At 43.2% G+C, this 26,058-nt stretch overlaps 1 protein-coding gene across 3 annotated transcripts in view; it reads left to right on the plus strand.

The window, feature by feature from the left end:
* The window catches only part of LOC149307497 (dual specificity mitogen-activated protein kinase kinase 5), a 127,096-nt gene that overhangs the window by 97,330 nt on the left and 3,708 nt on the right, over positions 1-26,058 (plus strand). For 2 of the 3 annotated variants that reach the window (XM_089539298.1, XM_089539296.1), the window contains exons 20-21: positions 10,121-10,182; positions 14,521-14,566. In XM_089539298.1, the coding sequence (XP_089395424.1) occupies positions 10,121-10,182; positions 14,521-14,566 (108 nt within the window). Of the gene's footprint in view, positions 1-10,120; positions 10,183-14,520; positions 14,567-15,441; positions 16,371-26,058 lie in introns of those variants that run through there. The other variant, XM_089539297.1, reaches the window with a different exon arrangement.

Below are 26,058 nucleotides of genomic sequence, written 5' to 3' on the forward strand. Positions count from 1 at the left end.
GATGCTTCATAGCAGTGAATTCCTGCAAAGGAAGACAACAAAAGAGATTTGTCATAGAAAATATTAGAAGGATTGCATGCTGTATGCAGATCATCACATAGCCATTCCACTTCTCTGAGGCTCCCTTGTTGGATACAGTGCCTTAAACCAGTAAGCACTGGGCAAATTATATGCGCAGTAGCTTTCCAGTAATCTATTCCAAAACAGACAAACACTCATGTGGCCCTTTATACATTACCTTTTATATGCTGTTCCTGCTTCATAGATTCCTCTCAAGAGGTGCCCTGCTTCCATTTTAAGCCATTGCCACCCCCAGCCATGAGGACTATAGGCTTATTTCTTTTGTAGAGCAAAATAAGAGTAATTTTAAGGAGCGCCCCAGCTTCTGAGCCATATTCTGTACATAATGGGGGCAATGAAAAGCCGTGCTGGTTCCTAGGCTGCCTGCCTTCAGCTGGAGATGATTTCCATTCCTCCTCAGGGTCTGGTGGGTGCCCTATGGTTTCCCCCACATACGTCAGTTAATAGCAAAAGAGGTTTTGTTTTTCCTCTCCTTGCAGGCTTCATTCCCCTCCTGCTTTCCTCCCTTGGCTCCTTTTAAGATGCAGCCCTGTTGGGGGAGAATAATCGTCCCCACTTATTGCGCTAATGTCTGTGTCTTTTTCTAAATAAGGACCTCATGAGAAAAGGGTCTGTTTGCTTTCTGGGTATGGTACAGCTGCTGTTGTTTTCCATGCATTTGCCATAATGCAAGCGTTAGCTATTAGAAGTGTTTAGTGTTCTACGACTGATGGTCTCCCCTCTGTGGCATCTTCGCGAGAGCAAATCGGGGCTGGAAAGGTCCTAAAACTCACAGGGGGAGAGCAGCAGCATTGCCCCACTCCGCTTCCTCCGCAGCTGTTCTTGCATGGCAGCTTCTTTCCTCCATCCTCTTGATAGCGGCACACATGTTGCCCAACTTGGGGTGCTGCGGCCTTCACTGCACTAAAGTTTGCAATATCTGGATGCCACCCTTCCCTGGAATTGGGGAAGTTGGGCATTTATCCAACTGTCTTTTGAAGTCCTAGATGAGGAACAGTAGCAGAACTTTCCAAGCTGTAAGAATTGTAGAATTGAAGAGTTGGAAGATACCTCAAGGGCCATCAAATCCAACCACCTTCTGCCAAATCATAGTTAAGTCACCGTCCTTATCCATGGATTTTTTATCCATGGATTCAAGCATCCACAGCTTGAAAATACAGTTGGCCCTCCATTTTTGTGGGAGATCCGTTCCGGATCCCCCATGAAAACAGAGGCTTGCACATATTCAAGCCTCATAGACTTGAATGGGGGATGCCCCATTAAAAATAGCAGAGGTCGCCCCTCTGTGGATATTCAAAGTCGCAGATCCAAGATCCGCAAATTAGGAGGAGCGACTGTATATTTTAAACGTATAAATTTCAAATAATAATAATAATAATAATTTTTATTTCTATCTTCCTGCCTCTCCCAATGGATTGAGGCAGGATCACAGCAGAGTTAAAATTACACTTAGAATATTGCAGCATTAGTTACTGCAGAATTAAAACCACAGCTAAAAATATAAAAACATAAGAACATAAAAGCATAGAAACATAGAAACATAGCAAACCTTGATTTACCATTTTATATAAGGGACACCATTTTGCTGTGCCATGGAATATAATGGGACTCTGGCATCCGCAGATTTTGTTATCCACAGGGGATCCTGGAGCCAAGCCCCAGCAGATACCAAGGACCCAGTGTATTCCCCATCATCATGTACAGATAGCTGTGCAAGCTGGACAGTAAGAAGAAGTGGATAAAGAAAATAATCAATTCATTTGAGATGTGGTGCTGGAGAAGAGTGCTGAGGATGCCATGGACAGCCAAAAAGACAAACCAATGGGTCCTTGAACAGATCGAACCTGGAAACCAGGATGATCAAATTGAGGCTGTCATACATTGGCCACATCATGAGAAGGCACAGTTTATTGGAAAAGACAATAATGCTAGGAAAGGTGGAGGGCAGTACAACATTTGATCTTAGCCAAAAGGCCAAGAAGCAATAGGATGGCAGAAGAAACTAGAAAGAAAAGAAGACTGCATGCCAGATGGATGGATTCAATCATGGAGGTTATGGACATGAATCTACAGGACTTAAGCAGAGCAGTGAAGGATATGGAGAGGTCTTGGAGATGTCTCACCATTAGTTTGGGCCAACCTGTGGTCAGTTAACACCAATAGTACGGCATACACCTCTCATCTCTCAGATGGTAAAATACGTCTGTACCAAAGAGACTCAAGTGCCGGAAATACTTCTCCATCATTACTTCCTTCGTGCCACAAACGTTTTGTTTCCCGGAGCCAGAAACTGTGACCTTACCCATGTGCGCGATTCAAAGGCTAGATGGAAACAAGGTAAAACTACAGGTAGGAATAGCTGAATAATTACCTTTAGACCAACCTGTGCAACAAACCTCCCCAAGAGGCTGAACTCATTTAATGGTTCCTAAAAACTCAATCTTGCGGGTGTCAACGGTCATGCTTGATTATTTGCGGCAGTGTTTTATGAAAAAGCAATAAGGCCGCGTGGGGTGTTTACAGAGGGGCCAAAGCGAACAATAAATGGCTGCAGTTTTTCCCAGGAAGTCTCTCTGGTGGATTCAGGTACCGGCGATGCTTCATGCCGCCTGGTTTCACTATTTAAAACTGTGAATGGGGACAGAGTGTTTCCATACTTCTTCTTCTTTTTTCCTGTAGTGAAAATGGCATGAGATTATAATTTTTTTAAAAAATCCTTGGTTATAAGGAAGGCAGCAGGAGACCTGGCTGTTAGTAGATTAGTAGATTAGTTTTGTTTTCTACGGTGTTTCTGAGCAATTCCCCAGTTCCTTGGAAGCTTCTTGAAGGTTTGACAATGAAAAAAGGAGATGGATGGGTCTCCCTATAAGATGGCTGGTTGTTTTCTTTCCCCTTGTGATAGGGAAACACATCTGGTGTGATATTATCTATTTAATTCAGAGGGGAAGAGATTGCTTTCTATCCTGTTCTTCTGGTGCTTTCTCAAAGCAATTAGAAACTGTCTTGAAATGCAATAAACTTTGAAAAGGTGTCCCAGGTGCCTGCTAGGTTCATACAAGGCAACAGGTAAGGACCAACACCTGTTCAGGCCCAATATGAACCTATATGTTTATTTTATATCCCACCTTTTGCCCAAATAGGGTCCAGGACAGCTTGCAACACGGACGAAATGCTAACAATACATCAATTAAGAGTAAATAATTAGCTGATTAGTAATTATAATGACGTTAACTGCACAATAGCTATAAAATGAATAATTAAAACGTAATTTTACATGAAGCAAAACCCAATAATAATAAAAAATGCTTAAAAAATAATTGTATAGACTTTCGTATTAAAACATCCATATTTTGAAACCATGTAAAATCATTTGAAAATAGAAGAACGATACAAATGCAGAAACTCCCTCCCTCCGCACTTTAAAGACCAACAAATAAAAAGGGTCTTTATCTGTTTCCTAGAACTTAACTTTCTAGAGCTTGAAAAGTTACTTTTAACAGGTAGTTAATTACAGTTCTTAGTTGGGGTGGAGGAGGTAGTTGCTGCTGCGGTTTTAGAAAGTAGGTTCGCTTTCCTATTTCGCAAAAATAACTGAAATATTATTGTGTTTGTGTGGCATTGAATAAATGAAAAGATCTGAGAGAATAATGCTTGGATTGTGAGCATCATCTTCTGTCTTCAGGCTTTCTTGTTTGGGGCAGCCGGTCTACTTGAAAATGAAGGGTTTTTTTTATAATTAAGTGTTTTTATTTGTTTTATAAAAACAATGCAAAACAAACAGTTAATAGTTTTTTGTGGGTTTTTGGGGCTATATGGCCAAGTTCTAGAAGAGTTGATTCCTGACATTTTGCCAGCGTCTGTGGCTTTGGCATCTTCAGATCTGAAGATGCCAAAGACACAGACACTGGCAAAACGTCAGGAATAAAGTCTTCTAGAACATGGCCACGTAGCCCCAAAAACCCACAAAAATCTATGGATGCCAGCCATGAAAGCCTTCGACTTCACAATAAATAAATAAATAAATAAATAAATAAATAAATAAATAACAAATATTAGCAGTCTGTATGCAAAGTTGCATAATTGCTATCTTTTGTGGCATAATAGCAGTAGCAAAGTCCTAACGGCATCACAGCGGATGTCAGATTCTTGGGTTGTATTTACAGAGAACTCTTCTTTTTGTCTGCTTCTTCCTCTTCCTTGCCTCTCTTTGCAAGAACATCCATGAACAGTTTTCTTTGGGAAAACTGTGGTTTTTCTCTGCACTCGCTGCTCCTTGCCCTCTTAAAATGTGTTGTTTTGCCTGCAAAAAACGTCTGCTGGCCAAGTTGGAAAAAGGAAAGGATGAATTTGGGGAGGAGGAGGGGAGCATGAGCATGACACTAGCAATGTGGGGACCTTGCTGGCCAGCTGTGTGTTTTGTGTGATCAAAGGCCCGGAGGGAAAGGATCAAAGAATGATGGAGAATAAATTCTGGGTCAGTAGTAGCAGCTGCTGCCGTCTTGGAGGATCCCCCAACGCACACCTAAAAATCCTGCCACCCTCAGCAGCCACACAAATGCACACCTCTTGCCTGTCTTGGTCCAGCATTCCAGTTCGGTACCTAGGAAACTTCCACAAATTAAACATTAGGGAAGAAAGTTAACCCGTCCCTCCCTCCTGCGCTCAGGATTTCTCTATCCCTCTCTGCTTTGCCTGTTCTGCTCCAGCACCTTTCTGACTGGTGCTAATCGCAAAATGCCAAGCCAGGGGTCTGGTTGGAGTTTCCCACATATTAAAACGTTCTGAACTTGTCCTTTCGCTCATAGATTGTGCATAATTAATAATTAAACAGCTTCCGTTGTAATGGGTTGACCTCCCTGAACTGTTCATTATTCACAAGGCACAGGCATCACTCAAAACAGAGCCTAGACCCCCCTCCTTCCTTCTGCCTCCGAATTGCCCTTCTTTCTGCTCAGGCTGTAGAGAGATAGGAAGGCAGCGGTTGGGTTTCCTACTTGCTCTCTCCGTTTCAGCTGGAATTGAGAGGGCTTCTCCCTCAAATATGGAAAGAGGCAAACAAATACATTTATGGAGTGTCTTTAGAAGACCTGTGGTGGTTTTTAACTCATTGCTTTTGCAGTTCGTGTTTGTGCAAAGCATGGCTCTGCCAAAGAGAATGAGCTGAAAGCTGTTGCTTTATTTGTTTATTTGTTCACTGCCTTTGGAAGTCAGACTTCCATCAAGGAGTTTGAGCCAATAAGTCCTCAGGTCAGATTTTACTTTTCGGCCACAGCTGTCTTTAGCCAAAAAGCTGCTGTTTCCACCATTGAAAAGTTGCTATGAAGTTGAAGGGAGAAGCCAAGGTTGTCTTCAGCAGCAATGGCAGATCTTCCCCTCATTGCTCAATAACATCCAAAAATCTCAGAACAGCAATGTCTTTATGGGTCCAACCGACATGTGCAAAATACACGATGCAAACTTTTGGACCTCCACTGGCTTCTTCCTGAAGCAAAGATGGTAAAAATCATACAGGAGAAAGAAAAATATGATGATGTTAGACTCAGAAGACCGCATTTTTTCAAGATGTTGTTGTTGTTCTCCGTTCAGATGGGATGGAGGGAAGTAAAATTAAGTTCGATTAGCAACACAAAAAGATGCTTCCTTTGAGATCCAGGCTGCCTCTGTACTTTGCCTGTCTACCCATCTCTTTACTAGGCAGAGGATACTGAATTTCTTTGAATTTATTGTACTTTGCTGCATGGGCAACATGGATTGTTGTTGTTAACTGCTCTTGAGTTGCCCTTGACTCATGGTGACCCTATGGATGAGAGCCCTCCAAGCCCCCTTGCCCTCAACCTTTCTGCTCAGGTCCTTTGGGTTCAGACCTGTGACCTGCCTCATTGAGTCCAACCATCTGGTATCTAGAATTCAAAGGTATAGTCATGTTGGTCTGGAAAAACAGTATGCAAAGGGATCTTATAGCACCGTTAAGACTAACTGAAAGAAAGAAGTTGATAGCATGAGCTTTCATAGACTTGAGCCTACTTCCTCAGAAGCATGTTTTAGGAAGGAGGCTCTAGTCTATGAAAACTCATGCTTCCAACTTTCTTTCAGTTAGAGACTTACTGCATGTATTATTAAACCAGCTTACCTCTGTCTGATTTAAGGGTTAATTTGGGTGGTACCCTGATCTTATCACATGCCTTTTACCGCTGAAATTGCCGCTTGAATACATCGCAGGGCCATCCTTGCTTGCAAAGCCGCTCCGGAGGCCATTTTCTTAAATCAGAAAACTCCCTGATTCAAAAAGAGCTGGGAGGAGCGTCTCTGCAAGCAAGGATGGCCCCAGGATGTAGTTGGGCAGCAATTTCGGTGGTAAAAAGTATGTGATAAGATCAGGGTGATGCCCGAATGAACCCTTAAAGCAGATAGGGCTTTAAGTTTAATAATACATGCAATAATAATACATGCAATAATAATAATTATGATTATTATTATTATTAACCTTTATTTATAAAGTGCTGTAAGTTTACACAGCGCTGTACATACAATCTTTTTAATTGGACAGTTCCCTGCCCTCAGGTTTACAATCTAAAAAGACATGACACAGAAGGAGAAGGGAAAGGTGTTGGGGAAAGGGCCTCTCAAGTAGGATAATACATATAAAATACATAGCAATACAGGAAATGATTCAATAAAACAGACACCAAAAGAACATCAAATAGCAAGTGACAATTATGCAATGCCTGGGAACGCTGCCCTGAACAGAATGGTCTTCAACTCCGTTTTGAAGCTGGTTAAAAAAGTGATGGCTCTTGCTCGCAGGGGAAGAAGGTTCCAGGAATGAGGAGCAGCGAGTGAAAAGGGGCGAATCCGAGATGAGGCAGAGGAAATCCTGGGCTGGGACAGCAGACCTTGACTACCAGAACGGAGGGCCCTAGTTGGAAGGTGAGGAGAAAGAAGGTCTTATAAGTAGGGAGGGGCCAGTTCATGGAGGGCTTTAAACGTTGACAGCAGGAGCTTATACTGAATGCGGAAAGGGAGGGGGAGCCAGTGAAGGGATGCCAACACAGGAGAGATATGGTCAGAGCGGTGGGTGGAAGTGATAATGCGTGCAGCTGAATGCTGGACAGAAATTAAAGGACGGAGGTGAGAGAGAGGAAGCCCAGCCAGGAGGACGTTACAGTAATCCAGTTGTGAGATCACTAGGGCATGGACCAGGATCTTGGCAGAAGAGGCGGAGAGATATGGTCGGATTTTGGCAATATTGTATAGAAAGAATCTACAAGCCTTGGCTGTGGTCTGGATCTGAGGGGTACATGACAGAGAAGAGTCAAAGATGAAACCAAGACTGTGGGCTTGCTGGACTGGTTGAATAGAAATGTTGTCCACAGAGACAGAAAAGGAGTGTTGAAGGGTGGGCTTAGGAGGAAAGGCAAGAAGCTCCGTCTTGGACATGTTGAGCTTCAAACGTCAACGGCGCATCCACTGCAAGACGGCTGTGAGGCAGGACGAGACTTGCTGTTCAAGCCTTGGAGAAAGGTCAGGGGTGGAAAGATACAACTGGGTGTCATCGGCATAGAGATGGTAGGAAAAACCAAAAGAGCTAATGAGTTTACCTAAGGACAGTGTGTAGAGAGAAAACAGAAGGGGACCCAGAACAGAGCCCTGGGGAACTCCAACAGATAAGGGAACAGGAGATGAAGCCTCGTAGTCTCAAGGGTGCTACAATATCTCCTTGCATTTGGTGTGTGGTCTTCCTTTCTACTTCCCTCTACCTTTCCTAGCATCATTGCCTTTCCCAGTGATCCATGCCTTTTCGTACAGTCATAGAGATGGAAGAAACCTCAAGGTCCATGAAGTCCAGTCTCCTGCCATGGAGGAATATAGAATCAAATCAGCCTCCAACAGATAGCCATTCAGCATCTGTTTAGAAACCTCCAAAGAAGGAGACTCCACCACACTTCAAGGGAGAATATACCACTGTCAGACAGCTCTTACAGTCATGATGTGGCCAAAGTACGACAGCCAGCTACCCCTGGATATATTGCTCAATGAGATAGATTGAGCCCAAAGCCTTGCTAAGGACCTTCCTCGGGCCTTTTGGAACAAAGAGGCATCTTGGCTTGCTCCGACAGATGCTCCTTCCAGACTCCTGTTTTGGGCCAGATCAAAATGGTGGTTATCACAAGCCATCTCCCGGCTATCATTCCCCAGGACACTGGACCAAGCTCCTCACTTTGCGCAACACCCAACACATGCATTCACACACACACACATGTGCTGTGATAATGGTCTACTGCACAGGGCTGTTGCCAGGATTCCAGACTCTACCCTAAATCTTCTTAAGAAATAAGTGGCAGCATTTGCAGAGATGCCTCTCTCTCGTGAAACCTTCTCTTGCTATTGTCAGTAAGCGAGAAGGAGGAGACCAGGGCTGTACCCTCCGCTTTTGGTTCAGCTGCCAAGTTCAAAGCAATCCTTCTCCTGTGGCAGATTCCTCAAAATGTGTGTCAGAGGCAGTCTTTGGAATACTCTCTCTCCTTTTTACTCTTCAGTTACTTTTGATTTAATTGTGTTTTGCTGCAATTTCCGATTGTTTGAATTGGAGACAAAGCCTTAATAAGAGTCCTAGTTAATTTTCTGTCTTGTAATTACCAGTCTCATTTTTCTGATAATTGGCCGTTGCAATTATATGTATATTTACTAATCACGTCAGCAGCGCGGTGGTCGCATCTCCCCACCGCCATTGATAATGACAGGCGCATGGGCGTATTGTAGAGGAGCTTTTATCATCTCCATCATCATCATCATCATCGCCTCTCTTCTCCTCCTTTTTTTCTTTCTTTCTAATTTTCTCCCCCTTCTCCCATCGCATCAAAGCTATTTCCCTTGCAACCCTTCGTAATGAACCCCACACACGCATTTGACACAGTTGTGTGCAAGAGAAATTGTTTGGCTCCCACCAAATGTTGCACGCTCTTGAGTTTCTTGCCTGCAGCATTGGAAGGTTGTATGCGATGATATATGACTCTTGCAAATGGCCAAAGCACTCCAAAGCACGGCGAGATTAAAATAAGTCATTCCTTTGTTAATTTAAATAGGTGCATGCATCATACTTTGCAAAGCACTCGGGGACGGGGGGGCTTTGCGGGGGGGACGTTGCGGGAGAGAAGCTGTGGCAAAAGCTGCCGAAAGGTATTTTTTAATAGCAAATGAGAATAGATGAGAGCAGAGTCATTTGCAGCTGACTTCTGTTTTATGTGGCTCTCTTGTTCCAAGTGTAGGTCTAATGAGATGACGGTTAAAGCACTCCGCAGTGCAATTTCATTACATCCTGAGCCGTTACACTATAAACACTGGCAAGTCTCTCTGTCATTCTTTGGGGAACGCTGCGTTTTTGGAGTGAGATACAGGGGGAACCTCTTCGATTTGTAAATCCCTCTTTTGCAGATGAATAATTCCTCCCTGAAACGATAGGGCCGTGTTTTGCAGTTGTGTTGTTTTTTTAATGCATTGCTAGCTTTGTGTTTTGGATGGATTTGCCATTAATTGTCTCAGTGTGCCATTTTCTTTTTCTTTCACTCTCTTTTTAAAAAGTTCTTCCAATCTCTCTGTCCCTCGTTTCAATCCAACCAGATTTGGAATGGCTAAGTGTAAATAAATAGCAACTATGATGCAGGAAGCAAAGGTCAACACAAGAATAATTTCCTAGCTCTTTGTTAATTACAAGACCATTTGGGTGTTACTTAAATAATCATTAATTTCTCATTTACACTTTCCCTACCTTCCTTTCTGCCCCGGGGCTATCATTGTCCCTTTCTTGCCTCCCCCACGGTCTTATTTCTACATGTTTTTAGCCACGGCATAACACTCATTTACTTGTAAATGCAGGGTTTCCAACACGTTCCTCAGATATTGCACACACACACTCAGGCTGGTGTGTGGTTGTTTTTATATTCCTTTGCAACTGTACAATTAATAAACTGGATTCACACTTTCTCCTTCTTCTTTTCCTCCCTCTTCTCCCCCCATCTGCCCTCCCCAAACTCAATTGCAGAAATCGCCCGTCCTTCCGGTTGGGGAGTTCTCGGAGCCGTTTGTACACTTCATCACTCAATGGTAAGCTTGGTTTGCAAATGCGCCGTGCCCTCGATGTAAATGATACATGCCATTAACTCCGCAGTACCACAGGACCTTATGGCTTCCTCTGCCTCCTTCCAGAGACGCCAGGGACTTGGCAGGCCTTGGGCAGCTGGGCCGGCAAAGCTGAGCAAACTGTTTAAATTATGTAAACGTTATTTACACAAAGGGTCATAAAAGTACTTCAGAGGAAGGGTTGTTTTCCCCCCCTCTCCCCCCCTTTTACCTCCCTGCCCTTGTTTTAATAAACGGTTGGGGATCTGAGCGCATTCCCAAGGAGTTGGCGACGTCTGTGTGTTTTTATCGGTGTTGGAAGTCATTTGAAGAAGAAGCAGAAGGATGACATATAATCATATGTACAACTCTGTTATTGAAGATTATTATTATTATTATTATTATTATTATTATTATTATTATTATTATTGGGAGGTGGGAGAACAGGTGAAACAACCCCTGTGATTAAATTATGGGCTTTTCATTTAGAAATGCTTTTTATGGAGTGGTTCTTTCGAAGGTATTCTTGCCAGTTGGGGCCATATTTGAAAGCACACCGTTGGGCATGTTTTATTTCTTCCAAAGCCAACTGCCTCAATCAGTGGGAGGCCGCTTAAATTAACCTGATGAATTTTTCACAATATGTCTGATTTGTTTGTTTTAAAAAAGGACTCTCCTGAGCACGAAGAGGTTAATGATCTAAGCGCAGTCTATTATAGGGACGGCATGTTTTTAACGCCCTCTTTATATAGAAAGTAATAAGGAGGCACTTAAGTGATAAGGTGAGATTGGACTTGGTCTCCGCGTGATGAATTTGATGGAAGACTCTTCCTCTTCCCGCGCCTTCCTTCCCTCCTATCAAAATGAACTTCCTGCGCAAATATCTTGCAACTTAACAGAGGGGGAAAGAAGGCCAAAAATGGTAGCGAGAATACTTTTGTTGCAGTAAGGAGTTCAGATTAGCCAATCCACTTTGGGACAAAGCAAATAATCTGACTTTTTATTACGGAGGTAGGACTGAGAAACAGTTCCTTACAGGAGCTAGTAAATGCAAAGGATGCTCAACACCATGCAGAGAGCAACAGCAACAAACATGATGGAGACTTGGACCCCAAAGGCAACGGCGATGAGAATTTCTGGATTAAAAGACGTTGAAGTTGGCAGTCGGCACCGATCCCCATCAAACACCCTTCCCTAGGTTCCTTGACTTCAGCTCTCCTTTTCTTTGAAAGGAACGTTGGATCACTTCCATCAGAATTGACTTTCAAGGAGGTGGCCAAGGATTGGCACCTGAAAAAGAGCTTTTTGTGGGTTTTTCGGGTGTTGTGGCCATGTTCTAGAAGAGTTTATTCCTGACATTTCACCAACATCTGTGGCTGGTATCTTCAGAGAATTTGGGCGTATTCCAGTGGCACAGACCTAAAACTAATGCGAAAGAACCTCCCCTGGAGTCTCCCAAAGGGTGGTTGTCTGACAAAAGAATTAACCGTGCAAGTTTACAGTTAATTGAAATAATAAATACAAGGCTTGGGTTTATTATGGGACTAATCCAGTTTCAGGCAGATTAGGTTTTTATGCCGGAGCCATAATTGCCTGTGATCTATCCTGCTCTGGCAAAATGAGGGGGGGGGGGGTCTGTTCCTTTCCCTCTGTACCCAGAGATTAATCTGAGAGCATATCGTTTTTATATTTTTTTAATTGAGCCAGGAGGAGGGCTAACCTCTATAGAAATGTCCACAGATGTCAGGCTGAAGCATAAATGATGGCAGATAATAGCCTCCTTCTCCCACGAGATCCGGTTACTTTGGAATGTCAGATTAAGACTGTTGCCAAGGCGGCTTGAATGGCTTGCAAGAACGCAAAAGCAGCAACCCTCTGTCGGTTCGGCTGTGCAAGGAGAGCAATCCATCCGATGCGTCGCTACCACCTACTTTGCCTTGACATTTAGTGGGGTTTGTGCAACCTAAGTTGCATTGAACAATGGCCAGAGTTTGTAGCCAGAGTGCTCTATGGCATCTGCACTTTGGGCGCTGCTTGCCCTGCAAGTAACACTTCTACACAACATGACGTAATAAACATAACATGACAAAATCATAACCCTGTTAAGTACACAAACATATCCACAAATACTCAACTACAATTCCATCATTACTAATATATGCTATATATACACACACACATACACACACACATGATTAACTTCCCAAAGTCCCTGCAAAATAAATTCCTTTGTCCATAGCAGTAATGTTACGTATTCTTATTTTCTGTTCCTTCTTCAAACCACATCTCTCATTTCCCTCATCTAATAGGACTTCTCATTTCATATTTTATGTAATCTTTAAGATCCCTTGTTGACTTGCCTGTTTATTGCCGCCACCTCTTACAAGTTAAAAAGATTGGAGACCATCCTTCGTTGACTTTTTTCTGTATCTCCTTTTGCCTCAGACAAGAGTATAGTCTGTAGCGGATATAATTCTGAGCCTGAAAGTCCAGGGAGTGTCTCCAGTTCAAATTGCCTACAATTTTATTGATGGATCTTAGGTTCCTTAGGTGTTCCCTAGCACCATGTATAGATGCAAGAGATGGACAGTAAAGAAAGCAGATAAGAAGAAATGCAATTAATTTGAAATGTGGTGCTGGAGAAAAGTGCCTAGGATACTGGGGATGGCCAAGAAGGCAAACCAATGAGTCCTTGAACAGATCAAGCTGGAAACCTCCCTGGAAGCCAAGATGAGGCTGTCGTACTTTGGCCACATCATGAGAAGGCACGACTCATTGGAAAAGACAATAATACTAGGAAAGGTAGAATGTAGTAGAAAGGGAGGATGACTGCACGCCAGATGGATAGACTCAAATAGGGAATTCATGGGTATGAATTTACAGGACCTGAGCAGAGCAGTTGGAGGTCAGGAAGTCTTGGAGATGTCTTATCCACAGAGTCGCCGTGAATCAGGATCGACTTAAGGGCGGCTAACAACAACAAACTCCCCTCTTGAATGGAGGGATAATACACTCATCCACATTTGCTGGGCTTTGCTGTGAAGGTAGAAAAACTGAAAATAACAAAAACACTATGTTTTTACCAGAGACAACATTCTCCGGGACTCTCTAGGTCCTCCGATGCAACTCTGTGGTCAACATCTGCCATATGTTGACCATAGAAATTGCGCTGGAGGAGCTACAAAGGCCTAGTGGTGTGTTCTCTCTAGGACTCTATAGGTCCTCCAGTGCAACTCTGTGGTCAGCATCTGCCAAACATTGAGCATAGAATTGCTCTGGAGGAGCTACAAAGGCCTGATGAAGTGTTCTCTCTAGGATTCTCCAGGTCCTTCAGTGCAACTTTTGGTTAAAGTTGGCCATGGAGTTGTGCTGGAGGACCTAGATACTCCTAGAGAAAACATACTAATAAAATCCGTAAATAATCAAATGTGGATGACAAATGCAGTGCTACCTTTAAGAGGGCTCTTTTAAGGTTTATGGAAGTGATTGTGTTTGTGAATTGTTTGAAAGCACAGAATTTAAATGTGGCAACATGAACAGAAACAGAAGGTACCTACTGCAAGAATAAAACTCTAATGAAGTGCAGAAGTTATTGCAGCTCGCCTCCTTGGAAGTTTACTATTCACATCTCAGCAAGCAGGTCCATTCCCATAAATGTCCCTGTGAGGAAGCAACTGACAGAAGTGATTGTGGAAGCATCTCTTAGGCCACATCTGCACTGCAGAAATAATGCAGTTTGACACCACTTTAACTGCTTGAGCTCAGTGGTAGGGAATCCTGGGGGTTTTAGTTTGTTGTGGCACCAGAGATCTCTGACAGAGAAGGCTAGATATCTCACAAAACTCCAAATCACAGAATTTTATAGCTTTGAGCCATGGCAGTTAAAGCGGTGTCCAACTGCATTATTTCTGCCATGCAGATACAGCCTCAGTCTGCAGATTTAAAGATGCAAACTTTCATTGAGCAATAGTGCGTCAGCTTGTAAAATATATGTTCATCCCTTTCACACTCCCATGTTTTATGTGTATATTTGAAAAGGTTCTAAGCTAAAATTAAAAAATTAATGTGTGAAGTGGCTCAGTAACAAACAGAGTCAATAAGATGTTGACCAGCTGGATTAGTTCATTGTACCCAAAACTATCAACCTTACGAAATGTCAATTTTTCAAGCACAGTTTAGAGCCATGTATCAAGTTTCATATATTAGGCTGTTTTTGGTTTGTCATGTTTTGGTTTATTCCCTTTGGCTAAGCATAACCAGATTTATTTTTAAAATCTTCAGTGAACCTTTAGCGTTTATTCCTCTCTTTCTTTTGGCTTACAGTATGCGAAAGCAACCAAAAGAACGGCCGGCCCCAGAAGAGTTAATGGTGAGTAAAAACCTACTGTTTTCTCCCCAAAGACACAAGCAACAAAACTTTCTACTAATTTATGACATCTGGAAGTTTGTTGATTGTTCTCTTTCCATAAGTTAACTAACGTTAAATCTAAATTTTGCTTCTAGCCCTGACAGCCAGCAGACGTTGGCAAGGCATGCATCAATTTGTTTCTTAGCTTCATTGTCATTGTTAGCTCTCTTCTGTAAAGGCTGTAATGACAGGCATGGGATGCCTTTCAGCAAATGTCGTTCTGGTGCTTGGTTTCATTCATTATGGGCTAATATTCAGGTCAGATCATGGCAGAAATCATTCAGATTAACCCCCTTAATTTATTTATTTCTTCCCCTTTTTATATACTTTTCTGAATTTTACAACCATTTCTATTAATGCAGTGCTAGCATATATGAACAGAATTGTGCATTCTAGCAAATCCCCAGCATTGCAGAAAGTGAAACAGCAAAAATGGTTCGCACCTAGGATTTTTATATTTGCTGCGTTCCTATTCCCACGGTCACTTTGCCTGCCCTTTTTCTTTTTATATGCCTGAACTATATCTCTAAATACTCAACTGAATTTTAAAGTTTCTGCAAAGCTAGGAATTTGAGGACTGAAGGAAAAAATCATTTGCAAAGACAGAATTCTTATTTGGGGTGGTCAATGTCCTCATGCAATGTCCTCCGTAGTTACAACAAGGTTAAAACATGACAGGGTTTGCACTTACCTTTCCAAAGCTACAACAGAAATTTAATTTCCCTTAAGCCCTTTATTTCTGTGTATGTAACCAATATGTAAAAAGGAACAAATACCTTTTGTTTCTAATAATACATATTTACCCACTGATTACTTTTATCCTTTCCTGGGTAAAGAATAGAGGATATTTCTTAGTTTCCCAATGGTAAACTGTGTCAGGAAGGCAAGATGGATGATGTGCTCCCATCAAAATTAGAAGCCAAAGAGGATGGGGAAATGGTTTGGACTCGGCTGGACTGTTCTAGACCATGAAGATACTTTCCCTGGATCTGCTCCCTCTTTGTAAGGTATTCAGTTGTTTATCTTAATTCCCCTGCAAATAAATACCCTAAAGGCTCCAGATCCTGATCTTGGAAGTCAAGCAGGATCAGCCCTGGCTACTACTTGGATGGGAGAACGCCAGTGGGTTCCAGGTGCTGTAGGCTATATTTCAGAGGAAGGAACTGACAAAAATGAGCCACCATGGCATAGTGGTTTGAATGTTAGACTACAACTCTGCAAACCAGGGTTCAATGCCCTACTAGGCCATGGAAACCCATTGGGTGACCTTGCGCAAGTCACATGCTCTCAGCCTCATAACCTCCTCTGAACAAATAACCTTAAGTCGGAAATGACTTGAAGGCACACAACAACAACAACAACAGCTGACAAAAATACCTGTGAGTATTCCTTGCCTAAGAAAAACCTTACTAAATTCATGGGGTGGCCATTAGTCGACAGGCGACTCAAAGGCACAAACGCACACAAACAATGTCTGTTGATGTCAAAGATAAGTGTTCAGGCAATTGCGCGCAATCTCTTAGTGAGCTGGAACTCTTTCTTTCTCTCCTCCTTGCCGTCCGTTCTTTTCACTCAATAGTGATGGTTGAGGCTGCCTTAATTTGCCTCTCTTTTTTATTAACTTTTGATGGTTGGAAGGTTCCCGCACTTAGTCACATCTGAGAGAACTTGGAACAGGTTCTAGAGAGGGAGATGCAGTTACCTTGCGCATTATTATTCTATGGCTGGGTAGCTTGACTATTAAACCAACAGAAATGGGGTTTCATAAAACCTGTATCGCTCTGCAAATGCCTGCTCTCTGTGATGCAATAGGCCTGCCACTTATAAATAAAACATCTGCAGATCGCGCTTTCCAGCCCTCGGTATATATATATATGTGTAGTCTTTGGAAGCTATAACACCACTCCGGGGTGTAAAGTCATAAAGACGGGGGCCAAGGGGTGACGCCAACAGGAACGGTGATGACACCGAGTTATATATCTTTCCAACTACCTGCCCTGAAGTCCCGGCTTCTGCTCATAAGACAGGATCCCATTCCCTCCGCTGCCTCCACTTAATAATTAAAAAAAGGGTGATGGCTCCAAAAGGAGAGTAGGGTTTTGCTTTTATTTCTGTTTTAGATGATTTAGGGCTTTCGCCCACGCTGTTTCCCATTCCCTGTAACCGGCTCCTTATGCAATTGCTTATCCAGAATGCCTAGTTAGTCAATAGGGTTGTAAGCCTCTACATTTGGAGGAAAGGCTGGTGGATGCCCTGCTTTGATGCCCCACTCAGAGACCCAAACAAGGAGGGCATGTTGTTTGCACTGGGACACAGACAGCTCTTGCAGAATCCTCTTTGTCCCAGCAAAGCCATAAGATGAGCCCCCATCTTGCTTATGATCCAGAGCTGAGGAGTTATGGGTTTGCCCTACTGTTTCCCGTTCTTGCAACCTTTTCCAGCTGCAGAGGAACATAGGCATTGATGACTTCTGCAAGGAACTGAGCATAATAGCCAACCTACCCTCCAATACCATTGAAAAAAAATTAGATACACACATATTTTTTTATTTTATTTCTATCCCGCCTTTCTCCCCAAAGGGACCCAATTCTAAAAACATAGTGCCATAAAACAATTAAAAGCATCAGCTAAAAATAGTATGAAATTACAAACATTAAAACCATAATAAAACCACAATACCCATCCCATATAAAAACCCATCCCATAGATAGGAACCCCTCTTTGGGCATCCATTTTGCTGGCTTTTCGTGTTCCCAGAAGTGACGCGTGTGTCTTCTGGATCAAAGACGTGGCTTCAGCCGGAAACCCAGACCCAGAACATCAAAATGGGCATCTTGGGGCAGGTCAAGATCCCTCCCAGTCCTGTATCAGTCCAACTATGACCAAATAGATTGTTCTCAAAACTTTCAAGGAGAGTATGGAAGTACAATGGTACCTTGGTCTCTACTGGGGTTTGGTCCCAAGATCTCCCATGGATACCAAAATCCATGGATGCTCAAGTCCCATTAAATGCAATGATGTAGTAAGATGGAGAGACAGTATAGTGTAGTGGTTTGTGTATTGGACTATGACTCTGGAAACCAGGGTTCAATTCCTAGCTTGGCCATGAAACCTACTGGGTGATCTTGGGCAAGTCACATACTCTCAGCCTCAGAGGAAGGCAGTGGCAAACCTCCTAGGAACAAATCCTGCCAAGAAAACCCTAGGATAGGTTCTTTCCAACTCTAGAATAGGTTCTTTCCAACCTTAAGGTTGCTTTAAGTCAGAAATGACTTGAAGGCGCACAACAACAACAGTATTTCTTGGAGGCTCCTTTTGGCCACCGTGGCTCAGAGCTATTGGTTTTATCTACCTGTGTGGATTTCTGCTAAGCCTTTTGGAAAGCCGACCTGGCATCTCTTGGCAGGTAATTTCTTCAGCCATTAGAAGTGAGAAGGCGTCTGGCGAGGCAGCAGGTGATTTCGCCAAATGGCGAAGAAGGGTCAGGAAGCAAGAGAGAGAGTCTAGCCAAGGCGATTAGACTTTTGAAAGCCTTCTGGAGAAAAGAAGGGCATTTGTAAGTCATTCGTACCCGGCGGGGTGGAAGGGGGAGAGATAAAAATAGATGCTTCGGGCTCTCTAGATATTAGCCCTGGAAGATATTGGGACCGTACAGACAATTTAGCGTAATTAAAGAGTGGCGGCAAAAGAAAGAGATTGTGGAGTTCTAATCTGTTCCCCCCCCCCCTCTCTCTCTCAATGATTGCTAAATTATTAAGTGCATTTCAAAAAGCCAGCTTCTTAAAGTGATTATAACCATCGTTCCTCACCTTAGTGAGGGGGTGTGTGGACACCTCTGTGTCTTTCAACCAGGAGAAACCAGGTCAGTAACAGTTCTCCCCTTTTATTTTCCCAATAATCCCACAAAGGCTGAAATTACATGACTGACCCATGTCCACCCAGGCTGTGTCTGCACTGCAGAAATAATCCAGGTTGACGCCACTTTAATTGCTATGTCTCAGTGCTATGGAAGTCTGGGAATTGTATACCATTATTATAAATAATAATATTAATTTTAATATTGATAATATTCTGGGAATTGTAAAATAGTTTTCAGAGAGCTCTGGTGCCACAACAACAGTTCCCAGAATTCCATAGCATGGAACCATGGCAGTTAAAGGTAGTGTTAACCTGGATTATTTCTGCAATATGGAGATAGTGCCAGCGACCTTTGTATTTAAGGGAACGACAGTCTTTCTCAAGTCTTCCTGTTCCAGGTTGGATGCATCAGCTGAACTGTTCTGAAACACGAAAGTTTGCATCGGTTGGCCAAATAAGAGAGCCCCCATTTTCCTTCTCCTGTTTGCATACAGGTGGGCATCATCGTCACAGAAAGCACCTTTTCTGCAGGTGCATTTATCTGCAGAGGGAGACAAATGTAGCCCTGCAGGTGTGGCTGAATGCCGCCAGGATTTGCGATAGGACGCAAGGTGCGCACACTCCAGTGTGGACTCCGTCTGTCTTGGCCTCTGTGGCACCGTTTTCTCGAAGCTTTCAATTCCTAAGCTCTATTTAATGGAATCTATGCATAGTAAGTAACCGGGTCAGAGAGAGGCAGCCTTCCCCTGTTTGAGATCAATCGCTGGCTAATACTTTATCTAGGTCACTTTATTATCTCATGGCGATGGCGTTCCCGTCCGCCTCCTCCTTTTGTAAGACACACTTCAGCTGTGAGGAGAAAGTGCGTTATCGCATACATATTAAAAACATATACCCATTCTATCTGTATGTAAATGCGTGAGGCACAGCTGGATATGGCCAAGGAGTTTGATTTACTAATGGTTATTATCTGTTCTCGCTGTTCAGTGGCAGGGAGAGTTTCAGCAAGCCTGCTAACATGGAAATTGTCTCCTTTTGAGGACTGTTTAAAAGAATGGCCTGGTTTCTGGGGCTTTTTCTGCAGCTGCATCTTTTAGAGGTAGCGGTGATCCCTGGGTGAATAGTCTGCGGAAGCATGCGCTAATGCTAGAAAGTTCAGAGCAGGCTTTCTGCAAGATGTCCCAAATTTGAACTAACCACTTAGATACCAACCCTAGCAAAATCTGGCATAGTAATGAATTAGGCCTCTTGCATAATACAGGTCAACTGTTCCATATTCAAATTTTTTTAAAAAATAAAACCTTGGAAGATGGTTGTAAGTTGCAAATAGCAAGAGGAAAAGCCTGCAAAGGTCTTGCAGATACATCTTTTGATCCGCTGTGTGTGCTGGACCAACTGTGTATATTCGGATAGTTGCTTAGCCATGGCTTTTTCCCTTTCCGATTTCAATTTTTACTAGCCTCTTTAGTGCTTTTTGTAGCATGGCTTTCCAGTCTCGCTGAATGCGATCTTCCCTGAAAAGCACAGGGAAGTCCTTGCATCTCACTGGGAGAGGAGCTAATGTGTCCCCTGCCTTCCATTAAAAGTTTGCGGTTGTATAAACTGTGTGGCCGCAATAACCGGTTACTAAATACACAGCATTATGTAGTGCTAAGGAGGGAGTGGGCTTCACATTCTTAAGCACTGTTGTATAATTACAGGACAAAGGAAACGCAAACAGAATGGAGTCTACTTTCCGAGTTATAAGAGCCAGTTTTACTGTATCCATTGACAAAAGGCATCAAAAGGGAGCCTTCTTGCTTTCTTGGTCCTTGTTTGTGGACAGCCTCATTCTGATGCAGAACTAAGGGGCTGCTTTATATCTTGCAAAACTGGGAATCCCCATTTTCTTACTGAAAATTCGTATAAACCCACAGCCGGTGTGGGAAACATGTGAGCTTCCAGATGTTGCTGGACTTCAACTCCCAACAGTCCTAACCAGCAAAGCCAGTGCATAGGAACTTTGGGAGCTGCAGTTCCACAGCCCTGGCGGACCACGCAGTTCCCACAACACTCTAGAGGAATTTTTGTGGTTGCTGCCCTTGCATGTAGATTTGGAAATGGTCATAAGGGGCATCTACTCCAACACACACCTCTGCTTAAAGATCTCCAAATGAAGGAGACTCCATCACCCTCCAAGGCAGTCTATTCCACTGTCAAACGGCTCTTATATTAAAGAAGTGCTTCCTAATGTTTAGGTGGACTCTTTCAGATTCAGATTCTGGAGAGCAGAAGACAAGCTCGTTCCACCTTCCGCATGCCATCCTTTCAGATATTTATGGATAAGTAGCATGTCATCTTTCAGTCTTCTCTTCTCCAAGCGAAGCATGGTAAACTCCCTAAGCCATTCCTCATAGGGCTTGGTTTCCAGACCTTTGACCATCTTGGTCACCCTTCTGTAGATACATTTTAGCTTGTCAGTTTCCTTCTTGGTGTCCAAAACTGGACAATAGAGACCCTTGACCACAGTACCATCAAAATGGAGGAGCCCTAGTTCAACCTGTGTTATCAGTTTGCATTGGTTAATCAGAAAGATGAAAAATAGACACAAAAAAATACCTTTTTAAACCTTGTCTACAAAGTCAGTCCTGAAAACAGTAGAGCCAGTTCATTAATGCTAGCTGCGTGGCAAAACCCAGGCTGGTTTCCAACACATAACATTTCCTGGTTTCTTTAGTTTCTTGCAAGGTTTGTATCCAGTTCTTAAAAAGGACTTTTCCAGATAGCTTAAAGGAAAGAATCAGATAGCAGAGTGCACATCTTCCAAATTTTCTGTAGTGTTTGACAGCAGAGGTACTGCCACCAAGAAGGCCCTTTCCTAGTAGCTACCCGCTCATGTTGACATTACATTGGAGGCTGAGGACCAGTCTATCTGGGTGAGGGCACCGTCAGCCCCCAAATTTGTCTCGTGGCACGATGTAAAGGTCCCAGAAGTCCTTGCCTGGTTGTGTCAATTAATCCAAAACGGTGCAGAGAGCTAAGTCAACACTGGCTTGTTAATCTAGGACACGGTCCACAGGGGACCCCTCCAGCCCCAGCCCCACCGAAAGGAACAACACTTGCCTTTGTCCCTTAATGATTTGTCTAAACAGATAAAAATAGACTTTCAAGTGGAACGGGACGAAGTGCATCGGCAGATACTAAATGCAAGAGGGAGAGAGGGAGGACTAAGGGAGAGGGGTTTTCTTTCCCTTTGCATAACAGAAACCCAGTCGTGGCGGGTCTTCATTTCCCATTGGGCAAATGTATGTATTAAAGAAAGGTCTTGACCAGACATATGCAATTTTGAGTGAAGCCTTGGGCTGCGTGGCCCCAGCCCTGTTATCCTGGGAGGGATCTACTTACAGGCCCAGCCCCAAATTATTAACCTTTATTTATAGAGTGCTGTAAAGTTTGCACCATCTGTGCAGCTATGAAGAGTTTTCCACCCTGTAGGACTGGTACATGGACATCAGTGCGCAGGAGGGATTCCTGGCCAATAATAATAATAATAATAATAATAATAATAATAATATGTTTTATTTATAGACCGCTATTCCGCGATGATCATAGCAGTGTACAGTAAAATCGTAATACAATACAAAATACAGTTAAAGGAGGGAGAAGTCTCGTCCTTCAGGCAGTCCAAGATGTTGCTGGGTCTGCCTGATCGCTCCCTCTGTTCTTGTTCTTGTTGCTGTTGTGGTTGTGGTGTTCAGGTCATGACTGACTTATGGCGACTCTAAGGCAAACCTATCATGGGTTTTTCTTAGCAAGGTTTGTTCAGAGATTTGCCATTGCCTTTCCCTGTGACTGAGAAGGTATGACTTGGCAAATGTCACCCAATGGGTTTCATGGCTGAACAGGGATCGAACCCACTGTAATAATAATAATAATAATAATAATAATAATAATAATAATAATAATAATGGAGGAAGAGGAGGAGTAATAGGAGGAGGAGTTGATGTTGACGATGTTGTTTCTGCCAATGCAAACCCACTTTCTCATTTGCGGAGCCGATGGACTTACGTCTTAAGTATTTCTGCTAAGAGGGCCAATGCCAAACGTGGCTTAATTGGATTTTCAAGGTGATGGACAGCATTTCATTGTGACAGTCACTTTCTTTGCCTCGACAGACAGCCGCATCCTCCGTGTTTGGGTTCCTCCCCCGCCGTCCCCCTCCCCTCCAGCCCTTCGCCATCAAAGCCCTCTCTTTATTTATCTGTATCCCCCCCATTGCCCCCGACCCAATTCCCGGCGGCCCAGTTGCAATTGCGAAAGGGCCTTTTAGCACCTTTGTTGTCCCTTCCCTGGTGGCCATTGGGCCCAGCTGCTTGCAGAGAGGAGAATGCATCCTTCACAAAGCCTCCTGCCTTGGCTCTTTCAATAATTTTAAGAGACCCCCCCCCCCCCTTAAACCTGTTGAGGATTCAGAGTAGCTTTAGATGTGGGATGAGTGTTAAGTATTAGTTATTGGGAGATGAGGACCCCCCCCCCCAAGGGACGGCGGGAGATAAACAACCACAATTAAGACCAAATCTGCCATAGTCAACACAAAAATTCAGAGGAAACAGATGCCTTGAACCATTTGTGGTGGGGGAGCATTGATCCGAGGGTGGCGAGGAATCGATTTTTGTCTCGTTTACACTTTGCGGACCCCAGTCGTGATAAACGGAGGGGATAAATATTTCATACGCTCCTGAATTTAGTTATTTAGCATCACACAGTGATCAGGCTTAACTTTGCCCTGCCTTCACACGGAGCAACTAATTGGCTATGAAAGGCCCCGGCGTTTAAATGGGCTTGGCAGGGATTTACATTTGGTTTCAATCAACTTCTGGGTTTTTGCATGTCCTGCTCCACTTTCTAATTTTTAAATTAAGCATGGTCAGAGGAAGAAGGCGCTCCGGTTTTGCACCATTTGAACGCTTCTGGGTTTCGGCTCCCACTGAAGGCAAGGCAAGGCTGCAAAGTTGGAAGTGATTAGAAGCATTGCAAGCGGCGGAGGACCAGGCGATGTCTACTCGCTGTGAAACTGTCCATCCATTCTTCACCATTAAGGTTCTTTTCTCAAGTGCCAAAATACATTCAGCATCTTTCCTTCACTTTCCCACTTCCACTGGACTCTCCATAAACCTGTGTCTGAATTCAAAGACATAGCCGTGTCAGTCCTGGAAATCAGTTTGCAAAGCATCTTGTAGCACCTTAGAGACAAACTGGAAGAAAGATGCTGGCAGTATCAGCTTTGGTAGGCTTGAGCCTACTTCCTCAGATGCACAAAATGGGGGTCCAAGGGATGCATCTGAGGAAGTCGGCTCAAGTCTACCAAAGCTCACGCTGCCAGCTTCTTTCTTTAAATTACTCTCAAGGATGCAACAAGATCCCTTTGCAAACTGATTTTCAGGATTGACACGGCTATGTCTTTGAATTCAGACACAAGTTTATGGAGAGTCTAGTGGAAGCAGGAAAGTGAAGGCTTAGGAAAGATGCTGAACATATTTTGGCATTTGAAAAGAACCTTAATGGCGAGGAATGGATGGACAGATTTTCACAGAGTTTGTATACAAACCTGTGTCTGTTATTGTAATTTTAAAAAGCAGGGGCTACATTTGGTGTCTGCAAAATTGTACATAGGATGCACAGAAACCAACTTTTACCCATTAGCAACACTTAGAATTTGGGCCCTAATCTATGCTTATACAGCCAAAGGTAGATTTTAGTCTTTCTTGATTTATTCAAAAGTTTTGCAACATCTGACAGAAGTAGTAAGGTAAGCAATACAGTACTGTATCTTCTAATTTGGACTATTTAATTGGAACGGAGGCATCCGACGACAAGTTTTGAGCTACACATTACTCTTCGGAGGACTGAATGTCCTCAACTCTTGGCTTAAAAATAAGAAATAAAGCAAGGAAGGTGCCCCCAACTCCCTTCCATTGCCATTTCAAAATGGTGGCGCTGGCCTCTTTGCACAGTTCGGTGCCCTACCATGCGCTGTAATTAAAATGTTCATTAGTGTACAGGAGGAACAATAGATTGCATTGTACCGTAAGCTCAAGATGAGGCTTCCAAAGTTGCCATTTTGAAACCTCTCCTCCGAAATCGCTGCAAACATTAATCATTGCCGCCCGCATTTCAAATGTTCCGGTATCCACCTGGCTACACTATTAAAATAAAACTTGCTGCCCCAGGGAAATCCCACTTATTCTTAATTGTTTTGAGGCTTTGATGGGCTTTTAATCTAAGATTAATTTATGCAATTTTAAATAACTCTTCTTATGATTAATAAGCTTGAAAATTAAAAGGAGTCTAAAGCAATTATAATGAGCATTTGGTCATAACCTCATTAGTCGAAGGAGCGAAGGATACAACGCCGGGATTCTGACAAGATTGCAATTTTAAGGTTACTTTCCGAGAAGTCGAATGCGGCTCTCCAAATTTTCGGAGGCAGATTAAGCCAGGTCAGGTAGAGAATAAAAGTGGCAAGAGGAAGCATCAGGATGACGAAATTGCTGCAGAGAAGGGCAAGACTCACCTTTCAGCATTTCAGAAATAGTGTGGTCTGTATACGCATACACATGCAGTGTATGCACATACATATGAAATGCAAGTCTTACCCTTCCCTGCAGCAATTTTCTTAGTCTGGTGATGTGTGTAGGATGTATGTGAGAAAAAGAGAGAGAGACGCTACATCCGCACTGCAGAAATAATCCTGGTTGATGCTGCATTCGCTGCCATGGCTCCGTCTTGTGAAACCCTGGGAATTTTAGTTCTCTCTGACAAGAGAAGGCTAAATGTCTCACAAAACTACAAACTGCTTTTACTTTTAGCACGTTCTTTCTAATATTTAGGTGGGATCCCTTTTCCTGTAGTTTGTATCCATTGCTCCTGGTCAGGACCAAGCCGAAAAAGGCTCCTGAGTTACATAAAACGCGTTCCAGGCGAAGAAACCAGAGCTTGGAAGAGTTCATTTTTGACTCCTAGAAAGACCCCAATCACCATGAGATTTCTAGTTCTAGTCCCCAGAAAAGGAGCCTTTCCCAAAATCTGCTTACAGCTGCCATGTTCTGTCTGATGGAAAGTGTCTGCGCTTTCTAATAGAGAAGTGCCACACATGAAATATTCCCAGGCTGTGGAGCTTTTTCAGTGAGGAGCGTGCAAGAGTCTTACAACTGTTCACTAAGCAATGAGGAAATCCTTTTGGTAGAACCAGACCGTGTTGCCAAGAGGAATATTTATCTTCCTTTTTCTTCTTCTGTGCAAGGGTTGTGTGTTTTTCCCTTTCTCTGTGTGCTGTCCTGACTGGAGGCCTGGCCATTGAGCATGCGGTGCTCCCAGTCCTAATGTGCCGTTAACGATAGGTTAATGTACAGTATAATGTTTGCTGGGCTCTGGGTTCATTACACTTTGAAGTGCAAGGTCTTTCGGCAGAGTACCCATGGCCCCACTGCATTATATCATGCAATAAAAACCCCCTTTTAATATCACACACTAATAAACTGTATTTGAAGGGCCTTCCGAGGGCACTGCAATCGTTCTGATGAGGTTTGCTCCCAAATGCAACGGTTAGGATCTTC

The sequence above is a fragment of the Sceloporus occidentalis genome, unplaced genomic scaffold (genome assembly GCF_023333645.1).
Source record: "Sceloporus occidentalis isolate IW3139 unplaced genomic scaffold, rSceOcc1.0.p SCAF_9, whole genome shotgun sequence".
Taxonomy (NCBI): Eukaryota; Metazoa; Chordata; class Lepidosauria; order Squamata; family Phrynosomatidae; genus Sceloporus; species Sceloporus occidentalis.